The 14,479-nt window shown below is 51.7% G+C and overlaps 1 protein-coding gene across 4 annotated transcripts in view; it reads left to right on the top strand.

Annotated features, from left to right (window-relative positions):
- The window catches only part of LOC102398056 (myelin basic protein), a 105,825-nt gene extending 96,268 nt beyond the window's left edge, over positions 1–9,557 (top strand). For all 4 annotated transcript variants that reach the window (XM_025273403.3, XM_025273402.3, XM_006059339.4 and 1 more), the window contains 2 exons: positions 3,565–3,684; positions 8,197–9,557. In XM_025273403.3, the coding sequence (XP_025129188.1) occupies positions 3,565–3,684; positions 8,197–8,241 (165 nt within the window). In that variant the 3' untranslated portion in view covers positions 8,242–9,557. The remainder of the gene's footprint in view (positions 1–3,564; positions 3,685–8,196) is intronic.
- Positions 9,558–14,479: the final 4,922 nt, after the last annotated feature.

Here is a 14,479-nt window from a genome sequence, read left to right as displayed (position 1 = left end):
CAGCAGGCCCTTCCTCCTAGCTCCACCAGCGCTCCTGTTTCCTCGCCCCTGGGCCCACGCACAGAGGGGCTCCTAGGAGATTCTGCTGAACTTTCCCCAGGAAAGCAGGACCCCCGTCTTTGAGAAAGTTCCTGACTTCCTTCCAAAACAGCGGAGGAGGAAGTCCAGTCCCTGCAGTCGGCCTGCGCACCTGTCCAAAGAGCTAACCCCACCCCGCCAGATGTTGACCTTCTGTTGAGAAACGGTGATTCTGCTAACAAGACAAAAGGAGGCTGAGTTCAGTTACTCAGTTTATAATAACAACCTAAGTGATCCAAAAGATTTTGGTTTGGGTTGTGATTTAGTAATAACTAAAGCTTAGATACCAAGAAAAACCTTTTTAGGAATTTCTGAGAACAAAGTGTCCATGAAAATCTTAAAGGGCTGACTTGTTCAGCTTCTAGTAAAATTTGGTGTCTACACCAACTTCTAATGCTGATCTGTATTTTAACCAAATTACCTTCTAGTAAAGGCTTCCCTGGTGGCTCAGTAGTAAAGAACCTGCCTGCCAGTGCAGGAGCCATAGGAGACTGAGGTTGGATCCCTGGGGCGGGAATATCCCCTGGGGGAGGGCGTGGCAACCCACTCCAGTATTCTTGCCTGGAGAACCCCATGGACAGAGGAGCCTGGTGGGCTACCATGCATGGGGTCTCAGAGAGTTGGACACGACTAAGCAACCAAACAGCAGTATTTACCAGTAAATATTAGATACAGTCTTGATCAAATTTACAGAATAAATAGAGACCCACTAACCTCTAGGCCAGGAACTGTGTCTGTCTTGGAAAGAAACACATTCTCCAGTGTCCTTGGAGACACAAGATCTCTCTAGCACAGAGCCTGATGCTAGAGAGATGCACAGTTAGTAGGCAACATAGAAATGAATGCATGAATTTAGAGAGAAAGAAAGAAGAAAGGGAAGAGGGAGGAAGAAAGAAGGAAGGAAGGAAAGAGAAAGGGGAAGAGCGGGGAGGAGGCGGGAGAAGGAAGGAGGAGGGACTGCTTCACGTTGATGTTTGGCAGAAACCAACACAATACTGTAAGGCAATTATCCTTCAATAAAAAGTAAATACATTTTTAAAAAAGAAGGAAGGAGGGAGGGAGGCATCCGCCCTCAGAGAAAAGGCAGAGGAAGCTTCTGGGAACCGCTCCAACACATGATGTGAACTGAAAGGTTGCTGGGACATTCATACAGATACACGTGAGCCTTTTTCTGATCTGATGAATTTGCAAAGAGTGCCGATGATGTAGAGAACTGACGCGGGCCAGCGGCCACAGCCAATTAATGACGGACTTCTTGTGCCAGCAGGAGAAAAAGGTGACACTGAAGAATGAAACCCACTTCTGATCAGAAACCTTACTTCAGTAACTACTCGACCTGCCTCTTAACTTTCTAGGCGTGGTGGACCAGGGCAGAGCTGCTGACGACTGGGAGTGATGGGGGGAGGAGACCTTCTTTCTTCCCGTCGTTTAAGGCCCCTCCAACCCGGCAGCTAATAGAATGCCTTTGCATGCCTCTCCATGTCTCCATTTTTGTTCCCACTAACCCGTTAATTTTCTCTTTTTTCTAAAGCAAAATTCTGCTCTGTGTTCCGTGAGCCGGTCTGTTGGTTTCCGAGATCCGCATGACTGTCTTCATTTGGAGATCCTGAAAATTTCACTAGTTTTCTAAACTATGTTGTATGTTTTTCTGGCAAATTCTAGGTTGTCCAAAGATAAAAGTGACCAAAAATTTGAAAGGAGAAAAATTAAGCAGATTATCAATCTGAAAACCAATCCTTGAATTTTATTCTCAGAAGCACTTTATTCTGGAGAAAATCAACAGAGTCAGAGCATGACAGGCTCGCGTGGGACAGCACGGCTTTCTCCCTTGCTGGTCTATCCTTCAGCGCAGCTCTCTTTAACAGTCCTTGGCCCCTGCGACCATGACCAAGGGAGTGTGTCCGTGGAAACTGTGGGATGCGAGGGCAGCAGTAGGCGCCCCTCGTGTGTAGTCCCCGAGACTCACGCGCTTGACACCCCTTGAAACCAGATTTTCACGTGAAAGTGGCTGCCTCGTTCTGAGTGGCCAGCATCTATTCCCAGCATCTGTTTCTGGCTGAAAATGAAGGAACCCGCAGAAGTAGCGCTGGGGTGGGGTGGGGGGAGGGGGGGGGCCTAGACAGGTGGCCCTGGTCCAGCTTCAGTCCAAACATGAGAGAGCTGGCCTGCAAGATCCTTGAAGCTCCTGGAGCCCACCTCCAGCACCCCTGAACCAGAGGGATGGACTCCACGCTTCCCGAGCTCCCTCCAGCCCCACAACACTGTCCCGACACCAAAAAGGATCACAGGCTAAGGCCAAGGGCTCTATTGCTCGATCAGAGACAGTTTTACTTCATTTGTAGAATTCTCAGGAGAGGCCCAGGTAGAAAGAGTCCCGCTTCTTGTTGGCAAAATGTGAAGTGAGATCCCAGAGCCTGTCCGTTGCATGAGATCCGTGCGAGGGACATGCACCCCAAAGTGCTAACTTTCATCATGTCTGAGCCCCAGAGTCCCCCTTCCTTCTCGTGCTCACAGTGCAAGGTCCCTTTGAAACTAGAGCTTATATGAATGCAAACTGGCCCCAGAGACACACGCCTTTACATTTCAGGAACTGTGTGTCGTTGCTACCTGCGGGAAGCCAGCTTTCTCCATCTTCGCTGAAGTGAGAGAGGTCCCCCCAGAGAAGCTGGAGGCAGAGGTGGGAGCTGCCTGAGGAGCCCCCTCAGCAAGCTTGAGAGTTCAGAGCCACAAGCTCCAGTCTCAGAGCAGGTTGTCCATCATCTCCATGTTACAGAAGAAGAAACTGAAGCTCAGAGAGCTTCTGACAGTTGCCCAAGGTCACACAGCCAGGGAGTGGGGTTGCTGAGACCCACTCTGGTTGCTGGCCCTGGGACAGTGCCCAGGTGCACAGCTGGGGGACGCGGCTTCCCAGCCCACTTTCCCCCCTCCCTCTATGATCACCAACTCACAGCCCAGAGCCCCTGGAAGAATCCTGGTCCATCCACACTCAGGGCACCCACAGCGCAGCCAGGGGAGCTGGTTCTGGCCTGCAAGAGGCCTCTCCAAGCTGGAGAGTTGGAAATTGTGTCTTTGCCCTTTAAAAACAGATAAGCCCCCAATTCCCCAAGTGTGAAGTCTGCTGAGCCCTGGGGGAGCTGGCGTGAAGGGTCTGTGCCAACGGCCAGAACAGCCTGGGGCTGGGCGTTGTCTCCTGGGCTCCTGTCAGGGGCGCAGCCTCCCCCACCCTTCTCCAGCATAGTCCAGGCGCCGCTTCCCCCAATGTGTGCAGACAAAGACTCTGGAGAGTGTGTGTGACTCTGGCTGATCCACCCTGGGACCAGCTCAGCCAGGAGAAGGGCAGATACTGCCACAGGGAAGGTCCCACCCCACGCCAGAGGCGCTGGGCGCCCAGTGTGTGGCCGAGCGGCCGCTGAGGCCGGATGGATGTGGACCGGGGTGGGGCTGCGGGCCATAGGCACAGACCGCAAGCCTCACCCTCTCTTGCAGGGGGCTGAGGGCCAGAAGCCAGGATTCGGCTATGGAGGCAGAGCGTCTGACTACAAATCGGCTCACAAGGGACTCAAGGGGCACGACGCCCAGGGCACGCTTTCCAAAATCTTCAAGCTGGTAACGTACCTTCTCCACATGGGAGGCGCTGGGAGGGGCCCGGGGACAAGTCTGGGTCGGTCTGGGGATGCCAGTCTCCAGACCCTCCACCTGCTGCTTCTCAGGAGTTGCTCTTGCACGTCCCAGCCCTTCGAGGCAGGCATTTCTGCAGAGCTCACCTGAGCAGGTGCTGCACCAGGTGCCAGGCCAGGGTTCCTCAGGGAGCTTGAGGACAAGAGGGGTCGTTCTGGACCCCGAGAGGTTCAGGAGCCTGGAGGGCACCAACCCGTCTGGAAGGTCAGGTGGCTCCCTGGCTGGGGCAGCAGCACCTTGGTCCCTGAGGGTGATGAGAGGGACCTGGGGACCTCAGGCATCTGTCTTGCTGATTCACATTGGAGCCACACGCCCAGGTCCCCCGGCCTCCCTGAGGCTTCGTCTCTCCTCTGTGAGATGGGGGGATGTGTGGGGAGCTGCTCTGACAGGAGGGGTACCATGCCACCTGCCCAGCTCCCTGCCCAGACCCCCTCGAAACATCTGGCATTGCCAGTGACACGTCAGCCCTGCTCAGAAACCTGAGATCTCAGGAGGGGCTCTGATGGGGGACAAGGCACAGCCCCCCCAGGCCTGAGCCGGATGGAGGAGGGAAGGGAAGGTTCTGGACTCGGAAGGGGCAGACCCCAGGCAGTAACCCCTCACACCAGGCCCCTCAGACTCCTTCCTCCCACAGCTGCAAGCAGGCAGAGCTGTCCTGGGGTGAGTGGGGTGGGTGCCCAGGTCCAGAGGCCAAGCTCACCTGTGAGGAGATGGAACACCCTGGAGACAGAGGCCCTAGAGCCAGGATGCCCAAGGGCTGGTCCAGGCTCTAGTCTCCTCAGACAGAGCAGACGAGGCTGCCCCAGTGGGCAGGGCCCAGATGTCCGGACAGGCCTCAAGAAGGTGGAAAAGGGCAGCAGGCTTAGAGCTGGAGGGGCACAGCAAGCCTCTCGAGCAGCTGGGACCATTTCCACAAAGATTCGAGGCTCGCAGGGGTGCCTTTCATCCCTGATAATAGAACCACATTTGCACGGCAGCCTGGCAGGAAGGAACAAACATCACCGATCCCACTGGTTTTCTCATTAGAGCATCAGCCCAGCCGCCACTTTCACTGACTCTTGACCCAAATGAGGCCATGACTTCCCTGCTGCCGTCCAGCTGCAGCTGCAGCCCTGACTCTTACAAGGGTCCGGTCAGCTCCCCTTCCAGCTGGAAGTATCATGAGGAAGACAGACGCCAGCGAGGAAAGACAGAGTCCACGTGCTACAGCAGGAGCAGACGCGCGAGGACGTGGCACTCACGGTGCCCCCAGGGCCGCGGGACCGTCCTGCAGCCTCGGGCATCGCCGTGCTGGCGTCGCTGCCATGCTCTCACCCCGTGTGGCAGCTTCTTCCGCCCGTGCCCCAGGCCAGCAGCCCCCCAGGGGAGACCTGCGTTTCCACGGACTCCTGTCCCAGGTGTCTGTGGTCTCAGATGAGACCAGGAGTGTCTCCCGAGGCTCACCCGCTGGCTTACGGCAGGTCACAGTGTGATTTCACCCGAGAAGGTCCTGCAGTCTGTGGCGAGGCTGTGTCACCAGGAGACCAACAGCCCCACACGCCCCGTCCAAGGGCTCAGTCTCCACCAGCAAAGTGTGATGGCTCCTCAACCCCAATCACCTCTGACCTGCAGAAGTGTGCTTCCTGCTGAGCTCATTGAAAGGTCGAGATTTTACAATTTACGGTGAAATGGTTTGGTCAGGAACACAGAGACTCGTAGGTTAGTCACCTAACTTTAATTCTACATCAAGTCCCGTGTGTGTGTGGCACGTCCAGTGGTCAGGATACACAGACGGCCAGGACAGACACAGCGACCTAGGCTCTGAAAGGTGCTGGATTCTGAAGGGTGATGAGAAGCAGGACTCAGCTTTGAGGAGACTCAGTCTCTTCAGGAAGACATTTAAATACATGAAGTGAGTGGTGAGTGACCCATTGCTAAGTTGGCTGATGTCAGATTCAATGTGGACAGGACTCAGTCTTCAAAATGTTGATCCTGAGGCAAATCTGATAAGGAGATAAATACTATCTCAAATGTCCAAGAAACAGAGAGCCTTACAATACACATGTCTTGATTCTGAAATGAGACGGCGATGACGCATATCCTGGAGGAGCTCTGGGTCTAAACCCGGAGCTGCAGTGTTTCCATCAGGTCACCTGCAATGTCCAGACCATTTCTGAGTCCCCAAGACTTCCGGACCAGAGCGACCAAGGGCAAAACCCAGATGTCTGCAGATGGGACGATGTCCGTCCTCATCAGAGTTTCTAACACCAGCTCCCTTCTGCTGGCTGACTTTGGGGAAATGACTCAACCTCTCTGAGGAGCTTCAGCTCCTTCAACTAGCAAACAGGGATGCTAAGAACACCCACCCCCCTAGGCTGGCTGGCTTGTTCACAAGATGAAACAGATGTCAGAGATTTAGATTACAGTAGATAATAAATTGTAGGCACAGTAATCGAAAAGAAGAGCCATAAATATGCCATGTTTTATTCAAAAGTTGCCCTCAGGGTGTTCAGTGGTGTCTCATGTAAACTGTTCAGCAAACAGGGTAGGAGGGGGACTAAGCCCATCTCAGCACAGATGTGCTTGGTCAGATGGAGCGGCGGTCTGCTCTTGTGCATGACTAAATCACACTTTCCAGGAGGCCCTAAGGTTAATCTCTCTGAAATTCAGGACAAGGAGGGGCCAGTGCTGCCTGGCTCAGGGCTACTCCAGGAGCAGCTCTGAGGACCAAGTACCCAAAGCCCAGCCAGACTCACCCGGGACTAGATCCAGGTCCCTGCTGAAGGGCTTGGCCCCAAGGCTGGGGAACAAAGCCCCTTTCCTGCAGGGGGAGTTATCTCTGAATGATGCCTGACACCTCCAGAGGCTAGAATTCCACAGACTTCCCCACACGTGAAAATAAAATGCCTCTAGTGAATCAGCAATGGAGGAATGTTTTGGGGGAAAGCAAAATTGCAAGAAATCAGAACCATCATCTTTCTGTTGACCGAGTTAGCTATAAGACCTGGGGCCTTGTGCTTCCATTGCCTAATCTCTGGGTCACGTGGGGGACGCAAGACATGGATGAGGCCCATCTGTCATCGGATCAATAGCATATTTCATGTTCATCTTTCTTTCCGGGGGCTCACAGTCTCAAGGGGATCTTTAAGAGATCAAGTTTTCATTCATAACCTACGAGAAAAGGAAAAGCCAACAAGAGACTAAAATTTGAATAAGAATTCAAATGCAAAAAAAAAAAGCACCTTCCTCCAAGTTCATCTACGTGGCACCTGGGGTGACAGTTGCCTTCTCGAGCCAATGCCTGGACAAGCTCCCTCATCTCCATCATCCCCACCCACTCTCTCCACCTCCACCACTGCCAGGTCTTCTGCAAATTGTATTTGTCCAGAAAACATGTCAACTCTTGTTTTTTTAAGACCCTGAGGTCAGAGTTTGTAGACGGCTCATCTGGGAGGCTGGTTTCCTTGGTGATGCAGGAGAGGGCTCGCAGGTGGGGCAGAGGCTGCTCCCTGGTGAACCAAGTGGGTCTGCGCTCTCGGCATCTCAGCCTCACGCAGATGAGCCCATCCCGGGCATCGTTCATGGACCACTTCCCGTGGTCCCTGGGAATCTCTAGTCTAGATGTCAGGGGAGTGTGTAATTTCCTCGGTTCTGTCTCATCACAACAAAAATTTGAAGCTACGGACATTAAAGCCTTTGGAGCATCACAGCTCTCAGACAGCGTTACAGTGCCGTGTTACAGCTCAGTTTTATTTAGAAAGTAAAGGAAAATACATCCTCGAGGTGTGAGGGCATGCCGACCCAGAAGATGTGAAGAGAAGAGAGAGAGCGAGTGTGCACTGGAGAGAGACCCCTGGCCCTTTGGCTCCTCTTTTCATATGTCTTTTCCTCCCCCTGGGCCTGCTTTGTAAACTCGGCCAGCCAGGAGTGCTGTTTGTTTTACCTGAGGTCCTCACTCCGGTCCTCAGACCTTCCTTTGTTCTATTTTTGTGGGCTTTTCCCTTCCTTGTCTTTTAGCCACCGCCATCTGGACTCCTTTTTCCTATTCTAACTACCTAACGTTCCCCCCTCAAGAGACGGGAGGCCAAATTCTTTGGGAATGGGGCATTGAAGTCTTTCTGGCTACTTCCTGCTGAGCAGGGACAGCAGGGAATTGGGCCTCCCATCTCTTGAGGGGGGAATGTTAGGAGAAAACAAGCCCTCCTTTGAGACATAACAATGTATCAGTTGAGTTTTTCACCCCCAGAAACGCATGGTTCTCAAAGGCAGCACCCACACGCCCTGTCCTGTTTGCCTTGTGGTGCTTGGATGTGCAGTGAGATAAAGGATGCTGTGAGCTGCGGACTTAGAGACCAGCCCCATGCAGCTTCACTAGAGATAGACCGAGGAGAGAGGCCCTGCACCTGGTGACCACTGACCACAGGGCCCTGGCTCTCCCAACTCTCTGTTTCTTTTTCTCAGGGAGGACGAGACAGCCGTTCCGGGTCCCCGATGGCAAGACGCTGAAGCCCAGCTCCCCTCCCGGAACCCCGTCCCCAGCTTCTTAATACAACCGCCTCGACGCTAACCATTGTCTAAATTCCCTAGTGCAGCCGGCATCCCCCCAACCCTGCCCACATGCGCGTCCTGCGGGCTCCTGGCCAGCGGCTCAATGGAGAAGACGGTGGAGCTGCCAGCTCACCCTTGAAGATCAGCGAGGTCCCTGAGGGTCCAGGGTGGGCGACCCTCCACGCCCACCCTCTGCCCTGGGACGGCCTTGGACGCGGCCCTGGGGACCCTGCCGCCAGGCCCCCATGCAGGGTGTGGAGACTGACCTGTGGCTCTGAGCTTCCTTTGGTTTCTTTCCCGCCTCGTCTCACCTCTTTAAGCACTTCCTTTCCTAACCGATCACAGTGGAGCGGCTTCGCGGCGGGAGCTTTGGTACGTGACTGGCGGGCAGACAGCTGGGAGTGTCCCGTGTGGTGGCCGCGGCTCACACCCCGGAGGAGCCGGATCGGCACGTGCGGAGAAGGGACGCGGGGCGGACTCGGCTGGGCCTCGGGGGTCCCGCGACGGCGCAGGCGCGCGGGGACCGCAGCGGCCCCCACAACGACCTACTTTCTACAGAGCCCGGCCGGAGGGCGGAGGCGGCGCAGCTCAGAGCGGTGGCAGGACGTTCCGGGAGCCTCGCGGTGGCCGCGGCCATCGCGAGTGCAAAGGTGACAGGTGGCGTGCTCGGCACGCCGGTGCGCACAGCGAACACTAACCCTTGGGGAGAGATAACCACCCCACCTGCTTCCTCCCAGAAACCCACTGACCAGCACACTCGCTTTTCCCTAATCGCTGCCGGACTGGGTGCCGGCCCCAGTGAGGACGGGGAGGGGTCCTCTATCCCACTCTTTTCTAACCCCAGCTGACATCTCCCGTGCTTCCCCCATAACCTACTGATTCCCACCTTTTGATTTCAGCATCTCTCCCACCAGACCCCCACGAAGTCCCCACACTGGCGTCACAACCCCCCTTAGGATGAAAATGAGGAATAGTCAACATAACGCCCAAACGTGGCTCTTTAATCCCCTTCTAATTCTGAATATTTCGCGTGGGTTTACTATAATGTCTATTAATACATAGCCTCAATGATGAGAGGATAAGAAAAAAAAAAAGAAAATTTCAGAAACAAAATCTCCAAATTGCTCAACACACACACTGCGTCATTGAGCTGGTTGTGACTGAGTGACCTCCATTCGTGGCCACACCCAACAGTGAGAGCTGTGACCACGGGTCTCAAGGAAAGTATGCACTGTTCTTGAATATTGAAATAAAGTAATACACTTTTAATGATATCTGCATGGCTTGTCTTCTGTGACTTTTATTCTGGTCTGCAGAACATGAGTGTGTGTGCTGACGCTATGGACCACAAGGCTCCTCTGTCTGTGGCATTCTCCAGGCAAGAATACTGGAGTGGGTTGTCATTTCCTTCTTCAGGGGATCTTCCCGACCCAGGGATTGAACCGGTGTCTCTTAGGTCTCCTGCACTGGCAGGCAGGTTTTTTACCGGTAGCCACTGGGAAGCCCAAGAGGTCTGCATCACCCCAAAGCTGCAGGAAAGTTCGTTTCCAGGTGGAGCTCTGAGTGGGGGGTGTGCTAGACCCCCAGCCACACACACTTCCATCTCTGTGTGCTCACCTGCGGACCGTCCCACCGAGTCCAGAGGTGCCAGGAGAGTCTATCTGATGAAGGAAGCCTGTTCCCAACAGCACAGAACAGCACGGTGATCACACTTTTTCAGATACCCTGTCGATCCGCCCAGCCGCCTCTGCACCACGTGGTCCAGACCGAGAACCGTCTGTGGGCTCCTGTCTGCCCCCGCTCCCCCAGGCAGAGGATGGTCCAGGGGCCCCAGCACCAAGCCCTGGGAGAGCAGGCCAGGCCAGAGGTCAGGAGCAGGTCAGAGGTTAGCGGCGAGGATGTTGGCTCCATCTAGTGGGCTGGCTTTATAAACCAGGTGTGGGCTGTGAGCTGGGTTTGGGGTTTGTGAGGAGAGAAAACGGGCCTGAGAAAAACACTGAAATAGGTGGTGGGGGGGAAACCTCTGAAAACAAGAGCGCCAAGCCTTCCACGAGCCCTTGGTGCTGCGTTAAGTTGAGGCTGTGGTGATACAACAGCCAGGACTGAGGGGCTGAAACAACGCACGTTTTATGTTCTCAGACCTTGGAGGCTGGACGCTCATGGCCAAGGCGCCAGCAGGGAGTTTCTGGGGAGGCCCCTCTCCTTGGCTGCACACACTGCCTGCTCTCCAGGGCACACGACACACCGTGATGTCTCTCCTTCCTTGTAAGGGCTCCAGTCTCACCCTCATGACTGCGTTTAAGCTGTACTCAGCTCCTGGAAGTCCCATCACATCAGCAGTTAACACTCCAGCAAATGGATCTGGGGCACCAGGCAGCCCACAGCAGGGGTGTTTCTCCTGCAATGACAAAGGTTTCCTAGACACCCTCCCCCCAGTTGGCAAGAGTTTAATTAAATTGCAGAGCTGAGGAGAAGGGGGTGCTGCTCCAGGGTGAAGAGGTGGCGGGGCAGGAGGCCTGGTTGCCAGGCGCAAGCCTGCATTGGGTCTGCCACACGGAGGTCTTAGTCTTCACACTTCGGGCAATGCTGGAAAGCTGTCTCTGGGGAAGAGTCTAGGAGGACTTCTTTGTTCTACTCTTGCAACTTTGCTAAAAGTTTGAAATCGCTTCAAAGAGTTTACACAGAAAGCATCAAGAGTTCAGAATACTAAACTTGAAAAAGATAATTCAAAGCGAGCCTAGAAAAAGTGCATGGTGAGGAGTATCTTGGGGAAGACAGCCAGCTGTTGTCCATCCTTCTCCAGGATGATGGAGGAGCTAGCTGAGGGCACTCTAAGAAGAGCTATTTTGTGTTAATTTATAAGAATTTCTTCCCCTGAAGCTGGTTACCAGGGTAACCTACAATAACTTTGTTCTAATGCTAAAACAGTGTCATAAAACCATCTCTCTTGCTTGAGTAAGGATTTAAAAATCAGGGAAATATCTGTGTATCAGCAGAAAGGAGAGTGTGGGGCCGTGGGTGTGAGCATAGAAACTGCCGTTTCTCCATTTTTCCTTAGAGACTAAAGGGATTTAACACTTTCACTGTACTTGTTGTTTTAGTCGCTCTGTCGTGTCTGACTCTTTGAGACCCCATGGACTGCAGCCCATCAGGCTCCTCTGTCCATAGGATTCCCAGGCAAGAATACTGCAGTGGGTTGCTATTTCCTTCTCGAGGGGATCTTCCTGGCCCAGGGACTGAACTCATCTCTCTCGTTTTTCAGGCAGATTCTTTACCTCTTAGCCATCTGGGAGGCTCCTCTAAAGTTACATGACAATAAAGTCTCCTCAGTGATAGAAATAACGTGGATGATGCAGAATAAATTAATCATTGGCATTTGTAAAAAATACTTCTATTCATATGGTGGTGGTTTAGCTGCTAAGTCGTGTCCAAATCTTTGTGACCCCATGGGCTGCAGCACGCCAGGCTTCCCTGTCCTTCACCATCTCCCGGAGTTTGCTCAAACTCATGTCCATTGAGTCAGTGATGCCATCCAACGATCTCAACCTCTGTCGTCCTCTTCTTCTTCTGCCCTCAATCTTTCCCGGCATCGGGGTCTTTCCCAGTGATTTGGCTTTTTGCATCAGGTGGCCAAAGTACTGGAGCTTCAGCATCAGTCCTTCCCAATGAATATTCAGGGTTGATTTCCTTAAAGATTGACTGGTTTGATCTCCTTGATGTCCAAGGGACTCTCTCCTCCAGCACCACAATTTTAAAGCATCAACTCTAAGATGCTCATTCTTCTTCACAGTCCAACTCTCATGTTTTCCAGGTCTGCCCATGCACAAGATGCGCCGTAAACTCACGCCCTTAACTGTGTTTAAATATCAGCAATCTTACATCATCAGAAAGCCAAACATTCTGGAAAAACGCAGCTGGGCCATTTTAAGTAGCTGAGGCAATCCATGGTAGAGGCAGCAGAATAGCCATAATCTAGTCATTTCTAGAGAACAGCACCCTCTCCCCACCTGCCGTACTTTAAACACCAAAAGAACAATATTCCTCCTACAGACAAGGAGGAACAGCAGATTCCTTACCATTCTCTCTGAGCAAAGCCCAGGAGAAAATAAAAACCACTTGAGTTATTTCAGTCAGAAAAATTGCATGAAGTGCCCACCGTGTTCTAGGAGTAAGGTGAACAAAGAAAAAAGTTATCGTCAATTCTCTACTTTAACAGGACAATGACTATAAACCATGAATTTCTGAAAGTTTGGAGATGCATCTTTAAAAGGGACCAGATGCTGTAATATCAACTAACTCCATCGGTATTTCTGGGAAAACCCAATGTCCTACATGTCTACATGAATAGAGAAGTTGATATTATGATTGATTTTCATTTAAGTACCTTCAACTACCTTACAAATAAGGGAAAAAGTGGAAAATACCCTCAAGGATGGGAAACAAGATGTCCTCAGACTGTTTGAGCCCCATGGATCTGAATTCATTGCAAATTCAGCATCGTATTTTGTTAACATGCTGAAAATGTTACCTAGAGAAAACGTCTACCTTTAAATGCTTATAACTCACCCCAAACCCAAATAAGTAAATATATAGGAGTTCTAAGATAATACAAAACTAACTTTGTTATTCTTAAAGCCAGCACAGTGACTTTTGGAATAACTATGCATTCATAACACAAAATTGTATTAAATAAATGTCATCCAATGCAGAAATAGGCCATAGGACAATTCTGAAGATTGAAAAAAAGGACTCTCCTGTAAATCAAAAACAATTAATTTTAAAAATGTCCTTTAGTGGTGAATCAAGAATGAATCACCGTCATTTTAGAAATTTGCCAAATGGATTATAAATCTTGACTTAACACAAAAGCCTTCATGCTGTGAAGCACCACAAGATTAAATAGAATATTTTATGATCACTGCCTATTGTTCCTGTCACTCTTTATTTTTTCATGCTTTAAGTATTTTATTAGTCCTCCATACAAAAATCTGCCACACCCCTCCATGTAAGTGAGGGGCAGTGGGTATGAAGGGAACGGGGCCAGCTGAGACAGAGGGTGAGCTCAGATGGGACAAACGTGGCAGGTTTAGGGGCCTCATCCAGGAAAGGCTTCAGGAGGCTGAGGCAGGGCTCTTGCTTCAGCAAGGTGTTCGCCTCCACTGTTATAAAACAGTGAGATGGTTTAAAAACGCTGCTTTTCAGGAGTATTAGGTAGAGACATAGAGGCTCCAAATGTGTACCAAGGCACTTCTGAAATTCCTTTATAAAAACTCCAAAATGCCTACATTACATGAGTAGAGATTAGGTGACAAAAAGAGTGGTCTAAAAGTAGCAGTTCCGTAATTTTATCTTAGCCTCACTGTATACAACAGATTTTAGAAAAAGAACAAATTAGTAACAGATTAACTGTGGTGGCGGCGTAGGGGGGCGGGGACCAGGGAAGAGAGGGCACAGTACTGACTTTGAAATAATCATCTGAAAAAATCAGGTAAAAAGCAGGTATACAATGTGTAAAACAACCGGAGGGCAGTTCTGTGCGCATCTTATGTATGCATGGGTGTGCAGTCACTGGTGTCTGCCTCTGCGACTCCAGAGACTGCAGCCCGTCAGATTCCTCCGTCCACAGGATTCTCCAGGCAAGAACACGGGAGCGGGAGGGTTGTCGTGCCCTCCTCTGGGGATCTTCCTGACCCAGGGACGCAACCTGTCTCCTGCACCTTCTGCGTTGGCAGATGGATTCTTTATCACTGAGCCACAGGGGAAGCCCCATGTCTTATACATTTTCTTAAGGTCATGTTATTTACATAAATTGGAGTGATGATCTTCTAAAGAATGTGTTTCTTTGTGAGGTATGAATGTCTTCTGCAAAGAGGAAAATCCACAGGAAGCAGCGAAGCCCACCTCCTTTTTAGAATCTCACCCTGTACTACCGTGTGGCCTTCCTGCCCACGAATACTGGTGTGACTGTAAAACTCAGGCTCACATTTCCTTACAAACGGAGGGCAGGTGTACAAACCACTATTGTGAAGCGACTGTCATGAAGAGACACTCGCTGGTTAAATGCTGAGATTGGATGAAATGGAAATCCGAGGGAAGACAGGAACTGTGTCAGGCCAGGTTTGTCTCGTTCTGTCAGTGACTCGTGGTCAGAGCTCGAGGAGCTCCTTTCCGCTGGACCAACAGCCCAAGCTCCCTC

Source organism: Bubalus bubalis, chromosome 22 (assembly GCF_019923935.1).
Source record: "Bubalus bubalis isolate 160015118507 breed Murrah chromosome 22, NDDB_SH_1, whole genome shotgun sequence".
Classification (NCBI taxonomy): domain Eukaryota; kingdom Metazoa; phylum Chordata; class Mammalia; order Artiodactyla; family Bovidae; genus Bubalus; species Bubalus bubalis.
This window is presented reverse-complemented; position numbering and strand designations above follow the sequence as displayed.